Source organism: Coloeus monedula, assembly GCF_965178545.1.
Source record: "Coloeus monedula genome assembly, chromosome: 8".
Lineage (NCBI taxonomy): Eukaryota > Metazoa > Chordata > Aves > Passeriformes > Corvidae > Coloeus > Coloeus monedula.
In genome coordinates this window covers 24,168,710-24,193,542 of record NC_138788.1, presented here as the reverse complement: position 1 = coordinate 24,193,542, position 24,833 = coordinate 24,168,710, and the positions used below count along the sequence as shown (strand labels likewise).

The following is a 24,833-nucleotide window of genomic DNA, read 5'->3' as shown; positions in this document are numbered from 1 at the left end:
GCTGCGGCAGGAAAGGAGCGGCGGCTCCTCGGAGAAAGGAGGAGGAGGAGGAGGAAGGGGGGGTCCCTCGGAGCGGAGCCGGCCGCAGCGAGAGAGGCGGGGCGGGGTGGGCGCAGGAGGCGTGGAGGGGCCCGCGGAGCGGCGCGGACGGGCGCGTGCCATGCGCGGCGCGGCAGCCGGCGGCTCCCGCTCGCTGGCTCAGCATGCGCGGGCTGTGCCCCCGCCTCTGCCTGCTGGCCGCCGCGCTGGGGCTGTGCGGGGGCAGCAGGAACTGCCCCGACCTCATCGTGGACCGCTGCCTCTGCGCCGCCGAGCGCGCCAAGGGGCCCGGCCGCCCGGCCCTCCGCATCAAAGTGGTCTGCACCGGCGGAGACTTGGTGGAAACTTTGCAGCCCGCCGTGCTGCCCAACCGCACCGTGTCCCTGTGAGTACGGCCCGCGGGGCAGCGCGCACCTGGCGCGGGCAGGGGGTGCCCCGGGGGAGAGGGGCGCGGGGGAGACGCGGGGCCCGAGGGGACCCCGCGCCCGGCACTCCGGAACCGGCAGAACCGCTCCGTGGACGCTGCAGCCCTGCCCCTGCTTTTAAAAAGTCTGTGAGAGTTTGGGGTTGTTTTTTTCTTTTCTCTCTCTCTCTTTTTTTTTTTTTTTTCCCCCCCTGTGCTCAGCTGGGAAGCTCCAGTTAGCGTTTGGGTCGAAGCGGTGGAGCTGGGCTTTCCCTGGTGTAAATTGCACGCTGCTGCGGGCGGCGGTTTGGGAAATGTCAGTGGTAGCAGAAGTGATGGAGCTCTCTGTTGTACCTTTCAGCCAGCAACGGGACGGGCTCACACTGTCCGGGCAATAAATGAATGGTATCGGTAATGCTGAACTGCCTTCTGGACTGCTGTGTCATTAACTGGTTTTCCTTTCTCTCTCATCTCCTCTAAATAAAGTTCGGAATTTGACGGCTTCTTTTTAAACATGAGTTTCTGTACAACCATGAAACTTCCAAATCTCCAATACCATCCAGAGCTGTCTGGTAATTTAAAATGACTCAGGGTATGGTGTTTGGTTTTTTTTTGTTTGTTTGTTTGTTTGTTTGTTTGTTTTTAATTAGGAATTAGGTTATGATATTTTGTTGCCTGTTGCACATAGCTAAACTTGAATAAATAGTATGTTGCTAGTAAGGTAGTAGAACTTTCTGTGACTGTATCCTCAAGTACAGCTGAAAGTAATGTCCCTGTAATGCACCCAAGCAGTAATAGCTCTGTGACATTTACCCTTTAGATCATACACATATCAACAGATCTTTTACTGTTGAATTTAGTTCTGTTGACAATTCCTGCTGTGAACATCTCCACTGTTCAGTGCATTTTCTTTAAGTCAACACTTTCAGGAGGCAACTGGTAAAGATAGTAATTTATAACATCTGGGGAGCTTGTGCTTGTAAATGTACAGATGTGCTATGTATGCTCCAGTTCAGTCTTAGCTATAACTGTTGAGTGACTTGATGCTGATTATCCGTATGCTGATTATTTACTTAGGACACTCTTGCTTCTATACAAGATACAATAATTGCACTTCCAACTAAATTTCAATAGGCTGGTGTAGTGTATTGCATTATTTACCAGCATAAGTTTTAACCTCGGTGATAAGTTCACTGCTACTTCTCTAGTTTGTATAACTGGCTATGTAGTTAGAGGTGGTACTCACCAGAATTATAAAATGTCGATGTCTTGGGCAGGCAGGAACTACTTTTTCCTGTTGGTTAAAGATCTATAGAAACTCTCACACTCAGCATGACTACAAAGGGTTTTCCTCCTAAACATTGATTCACAGTCATACTTAGGTTTTTAAGAAACTTTTGCTGAGCTAAATACCAGTTGATGAATCCAGCTGACCATGAGATCAACAGAAGTATGTATTCACTGCAGTGAAAAGAAACTGAATTGGAAACAGAAGTGAGAAATGGTGAACAGGGGAGGTGGTGTGTTTGAAGTGGTAGGTGGGAGGATTTGCTCACTTATACATATGATTTAAGGCACCAGTAGCAAACTTGATCCTATCACCCTAAACACATCCATTTCAGGAAACACTTGATCAAAACTCATTAGAAAGGTACTGTGTTAGTTTTTTTAAACTTAATTGCAAATATCTGTTGACCTGAGAGCTGATTAGCTGGCCTTAGTTGATGTAGAAGATACAGTTCTTATTTTTCTTTTGTATTTCACATGGACAAGTATAGTACCATATGTCACCTAAACTTATCCCTTTCCTCTTACAGTCTCCTGATTTTGTGGGTTTTTGGGGGGGTTGTTTTTTGTGGTTTTGTTTTTTTTTTTTTTTTTTTTTTTTTTTTTCTTCCCAAGAAGTAAATTTAAAGCTAAATATTGAAGGTAAAAAGGAAAAGAAGTTAAAATCTGTGTTAGTAGTTTTCAGTAGCTGGAACACATAGGTGAAAATTTGACTGAATATATCTGAGATTTTCCAGGAGAAACTGGTTTTTATGAAATAAGTTACACTTGTGGGATTTGGCCAGCTGTAGAAAGTAATGATAATGAGCTCAAGTATTAGCGCTCTTACATTTGTTTTTGTAGCTGCATAAGAGGCACAGGCAAAAGAGAATATTCTGGTAGATGCTGCCTGCTTCCACTCAGTTTTATGGGCCCACAGAGAGAAAGAGAGCTATAACATATGGAATATAACTCTTTGGATAGCTTTAACAATTAAGAAATATAGGGGTGAATAAAAGAATATATGTTCAGATGCAGTAACACTGTAATGAACCAATGTAATAAACATTTTGGGGTGGTTGGGGCAGATTATTCATTATATAGGGATGCTGGTTCCCTAGTGCTATGATCTTTTGAAGGCAAGATTGAAACCAAACTCTGGTGACTGCTCTGCAGAGATGAAAGAGAATTACCTCTGCTCTATCTCTTAAGTCATTAAGAGATGATACTGTAGGTGTGTAACATTTCATTTACATGCTCAGTAATGTTATTTATCAGCAAATTAATGTTCTTTCACCTAAGTGACCATGGACCTTGTCTGAGTTTGACAATTTAGGCTCCTTATGGTATATATGTACTGAACTATTGCTACTAGAAATACCTTTGACACAGTCACACACAGTGACTACAAACTAGTGTGAAGTCACTGAAGAAATGCTTATTCTTGACAGGTTTGGACCAATTTTTTCCAGCTTATGAGGTGGGGAAGTCTGCAGAGTTTCTTTGAAACTGTATGAACACTAGAGCTATTCAGTACTGTCTGAATGCTCCCAATGATAAACAATCACACTAGAAATATAATCAAAATATAAGCTGATAAAGCAACTACTCTCTCCTCTTTATTTTATATTAAAACCCAAAACAAACAAAAAAACCCCTTGTTGTGGACTCTGTTTCACTGTCTTTATTTAGTATTCTATTGCTTTGGAAACAGGATTCATGAGCTTGATGTGGATCAAAAGAAAAAACTTAGCTGCAGCTTCACAAAGTGTTTTCATGTATCTTGTTAAAAGGGTTTCTAGTCCTTATGGATTTGCAACATGCATCTCTGTGCTTTGTATTTTGGGATGGGGTGGAGAAAGGGAATTACTTTTTTTTTTTTCCATGAAGAATACAGCTGTTGAATCACTAATTTATGGGATCTACTCGTGCCATTTCACTCTCAGTAGGCACTGAAGTGTAGACCCAAAAAGGAGTCATCATATCACTTCAGGATAATGTAGTTTTCTCATTTTAGACTCTGTGGCTGAATACTTGAGAATTCTTGTATCAAACCAATATTTTACTTTTGTTTTCATCATTGTGATTGGGTTGTTAAAGTGTAACTCTAGGGAATAAGACTATTTGCAATCTTCTTTCTCTTCTATATTGACAGAAAAATTAGTTGTTAAACTTTTTGACTGAATTGCTGAAATTTGGGTTATGTGGAGAAATTTTTTTGCTGCTTTTTTCAATGTGAAACTTCTACAGTTTGAAATTTCAGGAATTAGCAGATTAGATTCTCTACTGGACAGTCTATTGATAGGTTACTTATATACTTTTTTCTTTCCTGTCAAGTGGTGTTAAAAACTTTATCCTTTTAATCTTGGAAGTTCTCAGTTCAGTATGTGTCTTGGTATCACCGGGCAGAATATACTTTGAAGTTATAAATGCCATCAGTTTCTAATAGTAGCATCATTTATTTTTTTTCCTCCCTCAATTCAAAAGAAAATACAACAAGTGTACTGAAGATTGATATTTTTACAAATGTTACCCACAGATACACCTATGGAAAGGTGTAATTTTAAACGGTCATAATAGAAATGAAGAAAATTTATGGTAGTGTATGGCTTATAGCAATTCTTTATCATATAGGATTCTTAGTACTTTCTATGTCTATGCCTTTCTTCTGTCTTTGAATTGGAGGTTGTCTCAAGTTCCTCAGAATCTCAATTTCAGAGTAGGGCTACATGGCTCCAGTGGTAATCCATAGCCATAATACGTACGAAGGGGCGTTCATCTTCAAAGCACTTCACAAACATTAAATAGTCTTCTGAAAGCAGCGTTGCCCCACTTTTCTCTGTCCCAAAATTACTTTCTTGTCACATTCATTTATATCATGTCTACTGGAATTTCTTTAGAGTTATTATATTACTGCATTTTTTTCATGTCTGGTCTTTTACACTCCTATATTCAGCTTAGGGTATATCAATATGGTTTATTTGATACAAGCATTTTGTTTTTAAAATAGATCACAAAAATGTTCTTTATGTCCCAAAGAGTTCAGCATTTAAGCTAGCCAAAGCAAACAAAGAGTTGAAGAAAGACTGAACAAAAAATATTATTTAGTTGTTTTATTTCCACATCTTAAAACTCACATATTCTTCTTTATTGATTTGAGACTGAAGATAGCATTGCTAATTTGTAAATAACAGCATTATTAAAGAAGGTAAGTTGATTCTTGTTATAAGGGTTTTTGCAAACTTTTTCACCTTGGTTAGCTTACTGTATTCACTCAAAGTGGCAGGAAAAAAAGAATAAGAAACAGGTTTCCTGCTCCATTATTTATGTGTATATACATATTTATACACACTTTCTCTGAAACTCTTAAATAAAGAAAAAGAAAAAACAGTTTGTGAAAGAAACTCCTAATAGGGAAGCCTACATAAAATATGCCAAAGACTTGGAAGGTCTGGGACAGATAGTTGGGGCGAGCAAATTATAGAGAAGAGAAAGGTTCTAGAGGTGAAAAGTCTTCAAACATTACTCAAATATTAGTCTAATCTTCCTTGATACTACGTTATATATTCATCTAGAGTGGCCACACTGTATTTTATTGTTGTTATTTCTGACAAGGAAATACCTGCACTTGAATTCTCTTCTCTGCCTGGGAATAGCAGAAAGTACTAGCAGTATGACCACTTCCAAGGGATTACTTTTTTGGATGAAACTGATGCATTGACATCATTGGAAATTGTAGGTAAATTCTAATTTAGTTGAAGTGTGAAAAAAATTCTGTTAATGAAGATAGAGCTCTCATAGCAAATAATGTCCAATATATGCTACTTTAATAGTTACCATGTACCATAACTTTTTAAAAGTATGCGAGTCATCCTGATGTTTCTTTCTCCATTATTATTAAACTGTAAACATCATGAGTTTAAAGAGTGCCTGTGCTTTTATGTCCTCAGTGTAACTTTTTTTGAGGAAAGCGGTTTGTGTAAGAGAATGCGATAAGAATATCTGGAAACAGATAAAATTATTTCACAGTATTGAACAGTTCATTAATTTGGTAATTTAATGTAGAAATCAAGTTCTATTTTTGTTGCATACTAGGAAATTTGCAGTATTGTGATCTTACACTTAGTTTCATTCCAGAGGTAAAAATAAACTGGTGAAGCTAGCCAGGGGGAGAGTAACGTATGTGGGAAGGGAGTTTTATCATATAAGGCTATATAATGTGATACCTATTGAGAAGTGCTAAATGAAGCTGGGGTTTTATGATATGGTATAATTTGTCAGTTGTCTGGCTACTGACCTTGTTTGCCTTAAACAGGAAGAGATTTAGTGTATATCTTGTTGGCTCTCTTATCTTTCTTTTTTTTTTTGGTATGTTGGCCTAATATTAATAAAATCTATTTAATTTTACCTATCTAAAGATATGTGCAACAGAAATTAGTTTCTGAAGTGTGTATATTTTCATCTCTTGCAGTCAGTTGGTGCCAGGGAGAAGGTGATTTATGTGTATGGAATTTGCCTTTATATGAAGCAGCATGAGTTGCTGGCCATTGGGACCAAAGTATTGTCATCCCTTAAAATGGATTGTTCTTAAAAGATTTGAAAATGTGATGCTTTTTTTTTTTTTTTTGAAGGCATTCCAGAACATTTCTCAAAGTATATTTTTCTTTCCTTGTCCCCTTCTAAATATCTTGGCAGCATAATGAAACACCAGGTGAGGTGAAGAGGAGGGAGTGGTGGAGTGATTAGGAGAGAGGTGAATGGGGAAGGTCCAGAAAGAAGAGGTCCAAACAATGTTATTAAAATGAAACTCCAAAGGTTTAAAATTTTATGTATGTTATCATTTTTCTGCATCCTCATGAATATTTAAATATTAGGTGCTTTACAACAAGAGAATCACATTAGCACCTGTGACGCTAGAAGCCCATTTATTACTTCACTATTAACACAGACCTAGAAAATTTCTGGGCAGATACAGCCACAGAAAACAATGTTTTTGTGCAAAGTTTCTCCCTATTTGAGACCGTCTGTCATCACAAATTTTGCGGCTGTTGGATTCAACCATGTTTCAGCTTATCCATCCCTACTTCCCTCACTGGTGTCTTTTGCCTTGGTTTTATAATACAGAGCTGGCATAAATCTGAAAGTCAAAGGGCAGAGTACCTTAACCAAGGCAGAACTTCTGCTCTAGCAGCCAACAGGAAACATACATTTGTATATCTGCACCTTACGCCCTTTGTTCATGCACATCTGAGAGCCAGAGCTTTTGCCAGCTTGGTTTTCACTGCTCAATAATATTTATGCATGTTTTCAAGAATTGCTATTTATGCCATTTGACTTAGATTTTTGAGGAAAAATAGCCTATTGATTCTAAACTTCTTCCCTTTCCATGTTTCTAATGGAATAACCAGACCCTTACAGCAGTGAAAGCATACAAACCATGAAAAGGTTGGGTATGTACTTATCCAGTCAACTGTGATTATTTTTGATCAGTCACAAGTTTGCTGTCTGCTTCTAGACTTCTCAAATATAATTTGGCTAAAACCTCTGTATTACCTATAGTATTAACATTTTTTCATCTACTTTAGCAATTATGTAATACGGGGAACACAGTTTAGGCTTTGTTCTTATTCTTGTGGCAACATGCCATTCTTCACCCTCCTCTTAAAATGAGTTCCAACTGTGTTTTCATGCCTGGGACTCATTTGAGGGTATTCTGAAGGTATGGTTAGCCATGAAAGCACTCCTTTTGCAATTTCTGTTACAGTCTTGCAGAGTTGTTGACAATTTCTTTTCTGTACTTAGTTGGATATCGTCTTATCTGAACAGCAGTTTGTCAAATGCATAAACAGTTCTGCCAATAACACAGCAGTTTATGGGTGTTATGCTTACAGACCTGTAAGTCTTCGCAAAAACCTGAGATTTATTCCTAGATCATATAGAATGTGGATTTGCTGATAGCTGTGCATAAGTAAGCAAATTCTTTTAAACTTGTATTTTAAACTTACCTTGCTGAGTGGCTACTCATCAGAACTTACGAGGATGGAAGGATACTGGGCTGTGTTTTCAGCATTTGTACTCTAGGCTTCGTACAACACACAGTGATGTTTAATGGATTTTCTGTGTTGTTAAGGTATCGTTGTGACTTCCAAGTAACCTGGTAAGTCAAGGTCTCTAAATTACGAACATTTATGATTCTCCTTGTTTATTGAAGAGTTAATAACAGTCAAGATGATGTCTCTTCATAAAACCTCTCTCTTTGTGAGATTGCCTGTACCACAGAACTCATGTTTTATAAACAAAAGTATTAATTGGGAGGTTAAAGGTTTTACGTGTACTGTGACTTGAGAAAAAAACAAACTGCATTATAGAATGCAAAATAAGGTTAAAAGTAGTAGTAACAAAACCAAGCCTGGAAAACGTGAAGAAAAACGTAATGGAAGAATCGAACATAATATTATTGTATATTAGTAGTTCTTTGGCAACATTTATTTTGATATTTGCACTAGAAATTAATGTGCATGGTAACAGTTTCTTTTAGAGAGGAGGGGTGGAAGATCATAATCTGTTTGTGAACAACTTTATTATCAGATTAGGTTTTATACAATTTTCAGAGGAAGTATACAGAAATGTTAGGAAAGGTTTCTCTAATGGAATATGCTAACAATCTGGCACAAGAGGAAACCTACAAGCATTTGAGAGGGAAAAGAAAACCAAAAGCTATTACCAGTTTTGAGAAATAAAATTTTCCAGCACTCCTAACTCCTGTGAACTCCTAACTTGTGAATCTTTATACATTAACATGTGTCTTCTCTGGGGAACTTCGCACCACAAAGAAAAATGTTTACTTCTTTGTCTTCCACGGACCATCCTCTTAGTCCCATCTGTCCCATTCCCAGAATCCTTCAATTCTACACTTTCCTTTTTCGCCCTATTATTATTGATACTTCTGCCTGTTTTATCTTGTCATCTGCATCTTGTTTTTGTTCACTGATTATATGAATTGCAGACTGCCAGTGCATTTCTAAAAAAGCGATAAACCTGTCTCCCTGTTCATCAGCTCTGCTTTTGGTCCTCTGCTGGGCTCCACCGCTGTGCCAGCCTCTGCTCTTTCACTGCCATGTGCTGCAGGCTCTGCTGGCAGCTCGCGGTCTCATCACTTCTTTAGACTTGCATGACTTCCCAGTTTCTTCTGTTTTTCTAAAACCCTCTATTACATCTTCCCTCATCACCTTTGATCCTTGACTCATTTTATCCTTCTGAACACGATGAGTGGAACTGAAATAAGCGAGGACTTGGGTCCTTAGAGAGATCTGAATTAAGTCCTGGAGTTCAGCCGTGCCTGGAATTGGGGCCAGGCAGATGGAGTTGATCCTATTGCACAACTTAGAAACAAGAAAAATCTTTTCAATCTTTAGCTCTGCCTCCTTAGAACTTATCATTAGAACTGCAGCTAGTGGAGTAGAGAGGTCTGAATGTGGTCGTGTCAAGCAGTGATTTTATATTGACCCACCGGACACACCGCTGAGGGAACAGCCACAGTGATCAGAGTTGTTTTCTATCCCCAGCACTGTGCTGAAGGGAAGAGGAAAAGTTTAATTTCCAGTTTTCTCTACACCTTTGTGGCAACATTCAAACAGTATTGCAACTGTCCTCGAAAAACTGTGAAATGTGTGTAACATAAATAATTACAGTGATAAAGATGGAATCTTAATGTGTGCTGTTATTCTCCATGCAGTTCTTGAGCCATAAAACTAAAGTTTACATAAGCAAATCTAAGCTTAAGGGACTGTATCCATTTCTTCTGTGACACAGCTAGTATTATTCACATAATTATCACAAATCTTTATCTTAAATTAGATCAGGTTAATGAACTGTTCTCAGCTGTGGCTATTTGTCAGCTGAGGTAACAGTTGACAAATTTGTGCTACTTTTGTAAAAGACACAACTTTCTATCCATACTACACACAGGATGTAAGAAAGGAAACACAGTCAAAAGGCATAAATGGAACCTTCTTTCCACTGGAAGAAAACAATGTTTTAATCTCTCAGTAACTGGTGTCATCATTATAAGGCTTTTATATTGAGAAGGCATTCGTGAGTTCTGTTCTACCAACACTGTCATCATGAGAGTTTTGTTTTGCTGGAGTCCCTGATGGAGTCACACAGCATCTCACCTATAGCAAGATAATAGAGGGAGAACAGCAAAATTTTATCACATTATGCTTCAAGTAACTCTTCTAAGTATGATATTATAACTTTTAAAGCAATTTGGATTACATGGGCTTAGAAAACAGAGTCAAGCTGTGGGAGTTACGACACCAGATATTCAGGTAGCTGTTAAACTGCTGGTGCATGTGAGAATAATATCTGTGGTTTGTTTCTTTATCCCTCCATGTTTGGTAAACAGTAGGCTCTTCGAAAATTAATCTGCTCTTTTCCTGGGCTATATCATGTGAGGGTCTTATGGAGGGAAGTTCTATACTTTTTTCCTCTAATGTCGGGAGACTGGTAAGAATATTAAGTCCGTCTGGTGGGAGCAGTAAGACATCAGTTCTTCTTTGGGTTCTTTTTCTGTGATTCATGCTCTCCTTTGCTTTCCTTTCCTTTCTTCAGCAGCAGTGCTGGTAGGGTCACATTCAGGTTTTATAGTTTGAGGACCTGTTTTTTGTGGATCCCAAGTATACCTGAGGAAGAGCAGATGAGAACACATTTGAGATATGAACGTCAAAAAGTGACTTGATGTCAATCATAGATGTTTGGTATTTATTTTTGTGACTTAGTGTACAAAATGAATTCCAACTGTTATTCTTGTTAAATTAAGAGTTACCTGGTGCATTTATATAGTTGCTAGTCCTTTTGGAGCCCTAGCAGATATTCTAGTTCTGAAGTATTTTTCTGTTTAAACAAATGAGATTTGCAGAAAAAGAGAAAGTAAATTTTCTAATGCTTTTCTTTGTCTTTCCCTTCTATAATAAAAGGATGAATAAGGAAATTCCTAAGACATAAAATGTGGGGGGAAAAAACATATTAAAAGTCATTTATTATTGTACTATTCATAATTCTCTCCCCTTTCTGCACAATTAAAAATTATAAATAACAATATAAAGAGTCAGCAATATAGATTGATGAAATAGAAAATAACCCTGAGCTAAATAAATGTAATAAATTACAATCTGCTGCATTTAGAGCACATGAGTTACTGCTGCAAAGTACTTCATGATTATTAATTATAATTATAAATTTTTTCTAATAAACAATTATTTTAAAAACAATTCTAATTAATTTATTTGTGCCTATATTTAATAACAAGTCAATTAGTGAATTGGTCTATGAAATGACCTTCATAACAATTTTACACAGTTGAACAGTAACTTGCTGACTGGGAAAACATCTCTTATTTAAATAAGTAATACAGCAGTATTGCTAATTGAACAAAATTACTTCAAATGAAAATACCCTCCATATATTTTCATATATTTTTAATAAGACTGAGGGGCTGTGTTGCCTGGCTCTCTGTGTAATTAAATTCTATTTGAGTTTTTGTTTTCTGTAGTTACCTTTGAAGAACTCAGGTCAACTATTTTGATGTTGTTATTGGGACTACTTTACAAATGGAATACATGGTTATGAAGCTATTTGGTAATGAAGAGGGATTAGATGCCAAGCCTCAGTTTGGAAAAGATCAGAGCAAATAATTTTTTAATGCTAGCTTTCCAAAGTACTTCTTTAGCTGAAGCAGAGCAATTGTTTTAAACAAATAATATCCCTCAAGTAATCATTTATTAAATAGCACTTAAGTCAAGTTGGTTTGGTTTTTTTCTCTGAAAGTTTCTGTCAAAATGGTGGCACTGAATTACATATTGTGCCAGTTGTTCCGTATGATTAGTTAGTCTATTAGCCTTTTTGGTTGGCTGGTGTTTCCTTTTTGAAATGGGAATAGGTAATAAAGCTTTGGAAGAAGCTTTACTCTGAAGAACTCTGGCAGCTGGGTTTCCTGGCTGTTTTTGCTTGCTGCTTTGCTGTTTTGTGTGAATTGTCAGTTAATAATACTGTGAGGATATGATAAATGGACTTCAGAAATGTTTATGGTTACACAGCTTTTCATTTTCTGCAGTCTGTACCATTAATAAAAATACATGTGGTTGTCTTGGACCAGGCCAAAGAGCCGTGGAATATCCCAGTATCTTGTCTCCAGACTGAAAATTTTTAAAGCAGGTGCCTACAGTAAAGTAACACTGTGATATTTTCCACAAGGATCTCCTAGTCTCCGTCACAGCTCAGAGTTGTAGCTCCTGTGCATTCAATTTATCAAAATGGATTGGTTTTCCACAGCCTAATCCAGTCCCCCTGCAGATCCCATGCCAGTTCCCTGCATTTGGAGCATTCCATGGCAAGAAGTACCACAGCTCAGCTGCCTGCTGGCAAGGAACCGTCTCACTTTTGTTTATTTCTGAGTTCCAGTTTGTTTCAGTCAGAGCTGATGTGGTTCTCAAACTTGGGAGAATGGACCAGGTTTGGTCTTCAACAGGGGGATCTGTATCCCTCTGCTTTTCTCTTATTATCTGTTAGTCACTGCCAGTAAGCTGAAAGGTAAGGGGGTGATGAAATGTCAGGAATTAAAGTTAATTTGTTCTACTAATAATGTGCTTTCTTTTGTTTTCAAGACTGTGAAGAGAGAACAGTGATAAAACTTCTTTTTATAACAAAAATCATTATATTTAACTCAATCCATGGGAAAAGGCTTTGGTCTTCTAGGAAAAATAAAAGAAGCTCTATTCCTGCTTTTAACATTTTGGATTAATGAAAAATGAATAAAAGTTCAAAGTCAGCTTTCTCATTGGTTGGCCTAGTTTTCTTGTGTCAGATTGATAGATTTTCCTGTTTCCCTCTGTATTCCTGAACAATAAGAGCATCTTCAATTTTCCTTGTGTGTTGAGGCCAGTATTTTGTGCTTTGTTTAGTTGTTGGCACTGCAGAAAGCAGAGAGGGAGATAGTCTGACCAAGAAAAAAACCTGCTAAATTGCAATAACAGCATGCCAGTGAAAAAAGGTTTTGGAGGAAGTAAATGGTTTCAGAAGGTATAAGAGTGCTGGTCAGTGGGGTTTTTTTAATTTCATTTTTCAGCTGTTAAAAATAATCTTCGTTGGTTATTCAGGCTGGCAATGTATTTGTTCAGAAAGACTGCAGCATGACTCTGCTGATTGATAACACTTGGAATTACACTTCACTTTTGTCTTTCACTCTATTCTGTAGTTATAATATGCTGAAAGAAGTTGAGTAGATTTTGTTACGTACTGGATATGGGTCACCACTCTATTAATCTGAGACTGGAAGAAAATGAATGAAACTAGAAGTGGAAAAATTCTGATTTTGAGCCTGAATTTTTTGACTTGGGGGAAACAAAGGTAAAAACATTGAAAATGTTATTTTATACAGGGTTGTACTTCTTAGCCAGTCTAGAAGTCTCTCTGTAATGCTGCTCCCTCCTTGGTATAGTCTCTCCCCATTTTTTCTGTGAGACATGCATGAGACTGATCCTCTCTGAACATCTGGCCACAAAACCTGAGATTCATCCCTGTCTCTGGGCTCAGGACAGGCCACTGGGCTTTTACCTTTTATTTTTTACTTTGTTCTGCACCATTTTGCTGATTTTGTGCCATACTGCTGACTGTTTCTGTCCAGTGTGCTTTTTGCAGGGGAGGGTGTTTTGGTTTTGTTTTTTAACTTGTAAATTATGGGAGCCACCTTCCAGTAACCGAGGAGTAGGAGAGTCCTCTCCTGTAGCCTTCAGCAGGAAAGCCTTTGCCAGTTTTGACCATTCAGGGTGGCTGCTATCTGCCAGATTAACCCTGAAAGAGAAGATGTTTAGAGAAAGACTTACCTTATGCTTATACCCCATCAACTGGGTGCTTTTTACATCAGGGCAAAATGCTTAAAATTTAGACAACTTCCTCCCTGTATCAGTCTGCTTGCATGGTTTGAGGATTTACAGACTGCACGGAGGACATCCTGCCGAGTTATCAGAGACAGATCTCTTCTGTTTTTCTACAGGTCTGGAGAAATGTGCCTGTTGCTGTCAGTGAGTCAAAGGCCATCCTGCAGCAGTGGAGGATGCTGTGGGGTCCTGGAGGGTTCCCCAGCCTTGAGTGACGATGTGGTTATAGGGGAATGTGTGCTCACTTCGAGCTTGCAAGTGTTGTGTTAAAATAGTATTTTTTTGTCTGTTTTTGTGTTGTATTTAATAGTAGTTACTCTGCAGAAAAAGACATATAGAACACTGAACAAGTAATATTTTATTAAGGTTAGTTTGCCAGTGTTTAAACGAATGGAGCTGAGAATATTCGTTGATGTCTTGAACATATGAATATTCCATTAGCTGTCCAAGTCTTTTCCTCCTCTGATTTTCTGTGATTTTCTGTAAATTTAAGTGATCAAGAAGAAGATTACTATAAAATCCAGATTAAATTCAGCACTGATAAATGCTAAGTGAAAAGGGGTGTGTGGAATGTTTTAACTTGCTTGCACATTGATTGACTGTGAACAAGGCACTTGTTATCTGCAGGAGTGATGCTCTGGAGGGACGATACACCCTGTGAAAAGAAAAACTCAGCAGCAGTCAACATGCATGACAGAATAAAACATCTTGTTCCTGCTGTGTGAGCTGACAGTGGTGCACCTGCATCTTGGATGCTGACACAGCTCTGATTCTTCCCTGTCAAAAAGGGCATAACAGGACAAGGAAAGGTATAGAAATAGGCAGAGTTGTGGGAAAGCTCATGTGTGAGGAGTGATGAGTAGCTGAGAGGCTTTTATCCTGAAAACCTCTAAAGTGTGTTAAAAGTAAATAGGGAACATTATTCACTGTTTTCCATATTATAGGACTGAGGGGGCAAAAAATTATTGGAGTTTCATAAGAAATTAAAAGTAGGTTAGCTGCTGAGCTTCTTGCTGTGGTTTGTGTATTCACATACCTTCTTTTGACCACTGTCAGAGACAGGACAGTGAGTTACAAGAATTTTGGTCTGACCTGCTCCTGATGGCCTGTTGCTGTTCAGCGTATTTATTCATGATCCAGATGGAACATACAAAGCTCTCAGAAGACAGAGCCAGATGAAATGATTACAGTTTGGGGCAGCTCTGTAGAGTAACACGGATCATTTGGCGAGCTGGACTCGATAGATCAGCATTCATTTTAACATGGCCAAGAATGTTGTCATATATCCAGAATAAAGAAAATAGTTTGCACTTGCATGTTCCAGAAAACAGTTCCAAAACTGTGTCACTGAAAAGCAGTTAATTATAATGGTGCATAATCAGTTAAACATCTGTTCCTGGTGTGATATTACTAAAAGTGCAGTGATAGTATGATCTTGGATCCAAAAGTAAGGAATACAAAGCAGAATTAAGGAGTGTTACTTTTTTTTGCTACTACTGAGAAAGAGATGACCAGAAAAAGGTGTTATATTTTAGTTTCAAGCATGATTTAAAAACTACAAAATTTGTGCTGTATCCTTGAATGTGTTCTCATAAATCTGTTGTAGTTGTTTGAGGTTAGGAGGTTATTTGATCATGTCCCAGAAGAAAAGATGTCTGATGTCAAAGATATTTTAATTTGGGAAATAATGAGATACAGTCATTGAGAACTCAAAACAAATGCATTCAGAATAAGAATGCCGGTGAAAATCTAAGTGAGAGTAATTAAGCTTTGGAAGACATAGGAACTTCAATGGAAACTCTTTACCTTCTTAAATTAAGACTGAATATTGTAAAACTTCACCAAGTTAGTGGCTTGACATGTTTATTACTGGGAGAGGTTCTCAGCTTTATGATCACATTGATCTCTTCTGGGCATTAAAATAAATGACGTGGTGAAAATCTACTTCTAGTATGTAGTATGTACTTACATGAATACTACCAAACCCCTGATTTCAGTGGTTTTGGGTACACATATAGAAATACCACGACAATCTATGCAATGTTTCTTTCTGTATGGTAGAAGCTGCCAATCTAGTGTAATACTTGTAAACATGACTCATTGTTTTTAATACAGGAGTAGAATCTTGCTAGTATCAAAATAGTGTTGTTGACTGTACAGTAGTACACTGTGTATTTGGATGTACTCAGCGCTGGATAGTTTCCAAGTGTCTTTTGGCTTGACACTGGCAAACGTGTTCACCAGGTGTACTTCATCTGTGAATAGTTCTGTTTTGAATTCTGCCAAATACTCTGGCTCTAATTTAACTCTTGAGATGTCAAATCCAGTGATTTTAATGGTGTTTGTTTATTATTTGATGGTACACAACTGATTCAGTTTCTCCATCAAATTTAATCCTTGCCACTTTACCTAAAAAATACAGACAACAAAAAATGTATTGGCATAAGAAGTTGCAGTTTAAAAATAATCAGTGTCTATGTGTTTCTGTAATGAACTGTATTTCTGCATTCAGTGTCTGTTGCTGCCAGTAGTTTATTTTTATGGGGTGGTGGGTGTTGGTAAAGGGGATGTTACTAAAACCCAGTATAGCTCTAAGTCAGTGTATAGCAGCTTTATTGCAGAGATGAAAGTCATGAAGAGCTTTGTGATTTGAATGTTACCATCCTTTGATCTTTAAGTTACTCATTAAGTTTAATGTTTCAGTAGCTACTGTTTTGAAGGTCTTCTTCTGTACCTTGTATTTTAAATTGAAAAAAAAGTTATTTCTGTAATTTGGCACTGTTTCTTTCCTGTACTAGGAAATGCGACCTTTTAGCCGTATTAAAAAGATTTCCTCTTAGACTTTCTTAGTACTTTTAAAAATAATTTATGCAACAATGAAAGTAGTATGTTGTAATTTATAAACAGGGGCTGAGCAAGTTAGATGTCTGGTTTTTTCATATCACTTTCAATCAAGCTTACAGCTAGTTGGAGAACCAAGAGCTACATCTTGTGCATGCAAAATTAGTGTGTTTTACTTAGCGAAATGACAACTGTTTAAAAGAACATATAAATCATCCTGAGGATTCACTGGTAATTTCTTATGTAATCTAGGATTACTTTTGTATTATCGATGGATGATCTCTTGTGTAAAAGGTATGAGTATATACATTATATTATACCAAAATTCTAATACCACAGGAGTAATCCAAGGTATTAGAGGAAAAGAGAAATCTTAATGCTGACAGTTCTTTAATCGCAAATGCTTTCTAGACAATTAAATTACTGCTGCTTCAATCTGTAAAGTAAAAATATAAGGAGGGGATTTCATAATGCAGCTAGGTTTCAGCTTTCTGCTGTGTGAAACAGCCACTGATAATTTGGAATTAAATTGAGATGTGATGCATATGCTGGGGGGAAAGGTCATGTTTAAAAATGAAAAAATAAAACCCCACAAAACATTTAAAACACTTGAAGCCAGCAAGCTTTTTTCTCCTCTGTAACTTAAAACTGGCTTTCTAAGACAATGTGAAAACCATTATAAAAGTATTCAAGAACAAAGTCATTTGCCAGAATTCAGTAGCAGGATCTTGAAATGTTTTTATGGCATCCATGCTGCAGACATTAAAGGAAGCTGCTGTTCCCTTCTACTGATCAGAGCTCTTCACTTCATGTGTAGTCTCTCCAGATGCTATCCTCATACTCTGGTGTTGGTAAAAATTATTGCTGCTGCCCATTTCTGCAAACAGGTACCATTTTCACAGGAAAAACTTTCTTAAGTCACATCAGTTTAATGGCACCATTAGTGAGGTCTGTGTGGGAAGGGCTGATGGTACTGCATGTATGATCAAAGATTGCAAGACTTCCTCAATACAGTATGTATTTATACAGCATTTTGATGGAGTATGTGTCCAAATGTTATTGTCAATAAATCTTGACAGTAGCCAAGCTGAGAAAATACCAACTGACAACAAGAGCTGGCACATGAGTAACAAAAGTTATACTTTGGGGATTTCTAATAAAAGGATATTGAATGACTTAAACCAAGCTTTTTCTGAATTTAATTCTTCCCAGGACACATCAATTGTATATTTAAGCACTTTTACTATGAGCCTGGTGAGAGTGATAGTTGCAGTATGTGGAATTTTTGTCAAGAACAGAGGGTGCAGAACATGTTCTGTGTTCTTTCAAGGTGACTAAGATCTTACTTTAATGAATACAGAATGGGGAAACTTGCTTCTACCAGTCTGACAGAAATACATCAATAGGTTTTTTTGTGCAAGATGATAGCATGGTACTTGATTCATTTTAATCATGTTTGTGAGAGAGATAAATTCCCATTTTCTATAGTGAGAAATCATCTCTTTGTAATTGGTCCAGCATTCAAAATCAAGATCAATTTTATAAAAGCATGTTCATTGCTTTGCTATTTTTAAAGATACTCAAAATACAATTTTTAGGTTAACCGTAAGAAATATGTAGTCTGTGACAGAAATGCAATATTACAGTATTTGCTTTCTGGTTTGGGTACCCTAGACAATGTGCATGTTGACTTAATTTTAGCATTTACCAAAATCTGTAGTCTTGTCTAAAGCTAAGTTTATAGTTTTATCTGTAGTATATATTGTTCAGAGAGTGTAGTTGAAAGAAAGTGAAAATTTTGTTTTATTCACGATACAAATGATTTGTGGAATTGAAGCTCGTGTTGTACCTTGATAGCTAACTCTGTCATTTTTGGTTCTGGTAAGACACATGTTGATGGTGTTCATAAATGACATTCAATATTTAGGAACAGTTAAAAATCCTCACAAAACAAAGCACCTTAGGGAGTCAGACTGTTGGTCCTCCAGGCAAATATGTCTCTGAATTCTGTCATTTTCGAAGTATGACTTTAGGTTGCAGGATTATTATTTTTGAGATGATAGGAAAAAAAGAAAAAATGGAGGGAGCAGTGGTGATGCATAGCTTCTGTAAGAAAGCAGTAAACTACTAATATTCAGATGGCCATTGTCAATATAGTGGAACACCATCCTTTGGGTAAATACTGGATACCTCTTTAGTTGTCAGAGGTAGGGCTTAATGATCAATCTCTACTTTGTTCAGTCTTACTGCATTTTCACATCTACCTATTATGTCATTGCCATTTTCTCCCATTGCAGTAATACGAAGAAGAATGATTGTGCTGGGTTTCTTGCACATGCTGTGAGGGAAATGACCAAAGAATTTACTCTTTTTATGCCGAAGAGGTCACAGATTTGATAAAATGGCAATAGCTCCTGATGATAAACAAAAGCATCCCTGTATTGCTTTTCCAGGCCTGACTGAATGACGAGTCTGTGGGGCTTATGGCAGAGGTGTGAGAGGGAGGGGTTGGGGGGAGGTCACTTGTCATGGGTTTTCAGTGTTTCCAAGACATTCCAGCCAAGAGTGGAAGCTCAGTATTCTATAAGTAAATTGATTGAGCATCTCCTGTGCTTATTGCCTGTATTTTCATCTGACATTCCGTGGGATGGAGGTGATGGTGATCAGAAGGAGGTATTTCCTTTTCCTCATCACGCCGTAAAATACAGAAGCTGCTGTGATGGCACTTGAGGGCAAGAATGTGCGGTGCCTTAATCTGCCTGGAAGTTTTGCCTGGGGTAAAGCTGGCTGTTCACCTGTGATTTCCAGGTACCTGTCAGCCAGCAGGAGGGCAGATGGTGAGCGGGTGCCTGGCTGACCGGGGCATTTGTTCGGAGCTCCAACACAGCCAGCGAAGGTGAAGGAGCTGGTGATGAGGACTGGGTGTCCTTCCCAGAGAGGTTTCTGGAGTATTAAATGCTGCTGTAGAACTCCTTTTTAAATACTTTGGGGATGAGGGGGAATGTGTGTTTGTATTTAATTTCAGAGTAGCTCTAGTCTGGTCTTGCAGACTGAGTGCTCCTCTTCTTCTGAAAGGCATTAGATGCATTCCTGGAGCAGAGCTTGAACTTGATTTCACCCACAAGAAATCCCATCAGCATGCTTGGAGGCAGCGTTGTGCCACAAACCAAAGCACAGAAGTGGAAATGAGCAGGATTCTGTTCAAAGCATGCTCATGTCCTGAACTCAATGAGATGCCAGCATGGGGACACCGTGGTGGTTGCCAAAAGGCCAGAAGTGGTGGTGGAGATTTTGATAAAAACCGAACACTATGAATTTTCAAAAACCAATTCTCAAACAAAAAGCAAAAAATACCTCCACCAAATTCTCCCTCAAACTGTATGGAAGCAATGATGTGGGGAGGTCTGGATTAACCCTTCTTACTCCTGGTCTGTCTTCCGTAGTAGAAAGACCATTGAGCTCTGTCTGGAAGCAAAGAGACTAGCCAGATCTTCAGAGCTCTGGCCAACTCACAGCCCTGTTACATGTACCTGAAAATTAACTTGACATAGTTTTATGTAACAGTTCAGAAATTCAGGGGAATTCTGTGTTATCTCTGTACACAACATTCCTCATTGTTCTTAAGTATTGGGTCTGGCTGAGAAGGAGTTCATTTTCCCATGGCAGCCCTCTCAGTGCTGTGCTTTGCACTGGTATCTAGAAAGGTGTTGAGAACACCCCGATGTTTTGGTTGCTGCTGAGCATTGCTGGCACAGCATTGGCACTGTCTCTCCAACATTTTCCCCATCAGGAGGTTGGGGGGTGGGCAAGATCCTGGGAGGGGACACAACTGGGCCAGCTGACCCAAATTAACCAAAGGGATATTCTATACCTTGCGACATCAGCTCAGATATGAAATCTAAGGAAAGGGGGAGCATTCATTATTTGCAATTTTTGCCTTCTGGAGCAATTGCTGCCTTGTGCTGAAGCCCTGCTTCCTGGGAAGTGGCTGAACATCGCTTGCTGTTGGGAAGTAGGGAATAAACCTTTTTTTTTCCCTCTCAGCTTCTGCATGCACAAACTTTCACTTTTGCTTTAGTAAAGTGCCTTATCTCAACCTACGTGTCATTTTCCATCTTCTTTTCTCTCCCCTGTCCAGCTGGAAAGGGGAGGGATCGAGCGGCTTGGTGAGCACCTGGTGTCCATGCGAGGTCAACACAGAACATCTTGGTAGCCCTGTGTCTGCATGTGTAGTATTTTTGTCCATCTATGGCATGACTGAGCTCATGAAGGTGAACTAATTATACATCTTGTAGTGCCAGGGTGGAATGATTTTTGTGTAATTACTGAGGTCAACACTGAAACTGCAAATTTTATTGAATATAATATGAAATAGTGGCAGTGAGAGGCATTCAGAAGTGTTAAAAAAAATCAGCTAAGTAGTTTTTGTTTGCCAGTATTATGGATAGTGCATTTAGGAAGTCATTAAGGTATTTGAAAAGGGAGGAATGAGTTCTATTTTCAAATTGCTTTACTTTGTATCTTGCAATATTATTATTTCCTATTACTTCTGCTGATGACCGGGACATAAACTAAAAAGTTGTGTGGGTAAAGAGGAACAGCAAAACAAGAAAAACTTTCATCACAGCTGTAATTTAAGACCTTTGAAAACTTCTGACTTTGATTCTTAGGGCAGATTCATTCAGATTAGCTTGATTTACTACAGTGACTTTTAACATCATATTATGTCAGATACAAGATACATGGAGCATTTGAGCTGACAAACAGGTTAAAAATCCTTCTACTGAAAAATGAAACTGTTGTAAGCAACATTATGTCAGATAATCCAAGTGTTGTACTACTCCAGGTCAGAATTCAGGGGATTAAGTTTGTCCTTTTTTCCTTAAGCCATGGGGACATGGGTCTCAGGCTTGAGTTTCAAAAGTGAACTATTGCCTTTCAGCCAGCCCTGTGGGGCCCCTCTGAAGTAGGCCCTTGTCCTGGGGTGACGTTATGAAGCCACTTTATTCCTGAACCATCCGCTCAATGCCCAAGGGCGCTGTTTCTTTAAGATGGACCTGGGGGTGGGGCCACAGGACCCGAGTGCGGGGCTGTTGAACGGCTCAGCCCAACAGCCCGGGGGCTCTGGGGCTCGGCAGGGCTTGGGAGGGAGTGCGCTGGGAGCACTGTGTTGATCTTAGGGTTTCTTTTGTGTTCCGGCTAGTGGGAAAAAGGTTCTGTTGGTTTTTTCATGTTCTTTTTTGCCTTCCCCTTACCTCACTGCCTGCCTTCCCTCCTCACTGGTCCAGGGAGCCTGCGGGGTGGCCCTGGCTGGTGCAAACCTGTGTGTCTGTTCCGTCTTTGGGAATTTGTTGTATTTTGAGTTTGTTTATTTTCCCTGTTCTACCCTGTTTTGTTTGTGTGTTAATAAACAGTTTGTTTCTTCCACTTTCACTTGCTGTGACCCGCTTGTCTTATTGGTGGAGGAAAAGGGGAGGCCCTTTTCCCTTTGGAGGAGACACTCACTTTGGAGTGTTTCCTCCTGAAGTTTTGTCTCCAAAACCGAGACAAAAATTTGGCGCCCAATTTAAGGGGCACGTGACAGTGGAAAAAAAACCCCCAACATTTTGATTTGAAGCATTTTGTATTGAGGTACAGCAGTAAGACCATGCTGTTTGATTTAATAATTTTTCTGTGGATCTTACCCATCAGTATATGTCTACAGCTATGGGCAGTCGGGTCCCTGGCTTACACTTTTTATAAGTCAGGAATAAGAATCAGGACTGCCATTTTAATATGCCAGGTAGTAGTGATTCATCAAAGTTTGGCTGAAGTAATGGAAACCATTGAGAATGTGTATGTTACGTTGTTTTTCCATTCTGACCTTGGTAGTTTTCTTTCAGAATGTAGTAGTAATTACACCCAGTTTGTTAGGGGAAAAGCAGGGGATGATAATTCCCAGCCCTTCATCTCCTTCTTCCCCTTCAGATATGGCATGTCACCTTTTGAAAGCATCCTGTTTCCCCTGGATTTCAAAGATACCACCTTCTTGTTATGTTACCTAGCAGGGTTCCTTTATGTAGTCTCCTGCTTGTCTAAAATAAGGGCTGAGATTTCCAGAGGGGTTGCCCAGACGCCTGCCCCAGCTGTAGAAAATCCTAAATGGTGTGAGGTATGGGAGGATATAGGCCAGACCCTGAAGCAGTTTTCTGACACAGTAGGCTGGAACTTCCCCCCTAAACCACCAGCTGAGGAGGGGAAGTATCTGAAGGAAAACTGTGATAACAATGCTGATGAAAAGGAAAAGCTCATTGCCATGTGCTGGGTCCTGGCTAATGCTTACTGCATGCTGCTAGATACTGTAGGGCAGAAGATGCAGCCAGAGGAGCAGGAGAATAAGCCAGCAGACATCCCAATCACTCCAGGTGCAGCTAAAGCAGATGGGGAGCCTAAACCAATAACAATTGCCCCTGTCCAACGAAAGAAACACAAAGCCAAATCCATTTGCCCAGTGGATGATGATGGGCAGCCAGGACCTTCACACCCAGCAGAGGAAGTGGAAACTGAAATCATCACTGAGTCCCTGCCCATAGAAAGCCTTCATACCCTGAGGAAAGATTATACCCGATGGCTTGATGAAACTATATTAAGTTGGATGGTCCAAATCTGGGACGCTGCAAGCGATGGTACAGTTCTGGATGGCACTGAAGCGAGGCATTTGGGATCCCTGTCACGTGATTTAAGTATTGACCAAGGGATGACAAGGGGCGCTGAAGCTCTCAGTCTCTGCACATGGCTCTTGAGAAGTGTGAAGGAAAGATACCTGTGCCGGGAAGATCTCCAGCTGCGGCTAAACCCCTGGAAGACCATGGAACAAGGGATTCAATGCTTGAGAGCACTGGTAATGATAGAGATCATATTCTCAGATGACCAAGCAATTAGGAGCCCTGACATGATAAAATGTACACCGGTGATGTGGCTGAAACTTGCACAACACACACCACCAGAACACGCCCCTGCTTTAGCAATGATGACGTGGAATGACGGGGACAACACAGTGAGTTCTGTTGTGAGGAGGCTCCGGGCATATGCAGACGCTGTGCACGGCCCAACACAAGCAAGAATTGCAGCTGTGGAAAAGTCTGTCAGGGACAATGGAAGATAGGATGGACAAGACTCATCAGAAACTCCGGAAGGAGCTGAAAGAGGGCCTTCTCTAAATCGCATCTGTGCAGACCAGAGGCCCTGTTACCAGAAGCAGACGTCCCACGGCTAGGGAGAGAGGGTACACCGCAAGACCTGAACTGTAGTTCTTCCTGTGTGACAGTGGGGAAGACGTGAGGAGGTAGGATGGAAAACCAACTTCTGTCCTGGCAGCATGGGTGCGTGAATTGAAGGATGATAATGCTGAGAGAGGGAGTCCCACCAGAAGGGAAGTAGCTCAAGTTTCGAATGATAACCAGGAATAGAGGGGCCCTGTCTCTAGCCCGGTAGAGGCCAGGGAAAATTGCGTCTTTTGGACAGTGTGTGTCCGATGGCCTGGCACATCAGAACCACGGGAATACAAAGCCTTGGTTGACACAGGCACACAGCGCACCTTGATTCCATCGAGACACGTTGGGGCAGAACTGATTTCTGTTTCTGGAGTGACAGGGGGATTGCAGCAGTTGATACTGCTTGAAGCCGACATGAGCCTAACTGGAAAACAGTAGAAGAAACATCCTATTGTGACTGGCCGAGGGGCCCCGTGTATTCTGGGCATAGACTTCGTCTGGAGCGGGTATTTCAAAGACCTGAAGGGACTCAGGTGGGCCTTTGGAATAGCTGCTGTGGAGGCAGAGGGCACTAGGCAATTGAACACCTTGCCTGGGCTGACTGAGAATCCTTCTGCAGTCGGGCTCCTGAAGGTAGAAGAGCAACAAGTGCCAATTGCGACCTCGATAGTGCATTGCCAGCAGTACTGAACCAACTGAGATGCTGTGATCCCCATCCACAAGATGATCTGTGAGCTGGAGAGCCAAGGGGTGTCAGCAAGACCCACTCACCCTTCAACAGCCCCATCTGGCCTGTGCGCAAGTCTGACGGGGAATGGAGATTGACTGTGGACTATCGTGCCCTGAATGAAGTGACTCCACCACTGAGCGCTGCCGTGCCAGACATGTTGGAGCTCCAGTACGAGCTGGAGTCCAAAGCAGCGACGTGGTACACCACTATTGACATTGCTAATGCATTTTTCTCCGTTCCTCTGGCACCAGAATGCAGGCCTCAGTTTGCCTTCACCTGGATGGGCATGAAGTATGCCTGGAACCGACTGCCCCAGGGGTGGAAGCACAGTCCCACCATCTGCCATGGACTGATCCAGACTGCAC

General features: G+C 39.9%; 1 protein-coding gene across 1 annotated transcript in view; it reads left to right on the top strand.

The window, feature by feature from the left end:
- Positions 1-203: 203 nt before the first annotated feature.
- LOC309575335 (adhesion G protein-coupled receptor A3-like) overlaps positions 204-24,833 on the top strand; it is a gene marked incomplete at its 5' end in the record, with an annotated part of 260,286 nt that continues 235,656 nt past the window's right edge. Inside the window, one exon of the mRNA XM_082285708.1 lies at positions 204-424. Coding sequence (XP_082141834.1) covers positions 204-424 — 221 coding nt within the window. The remainder of the gene's footprint in view (positions 425-24,833) is intronic.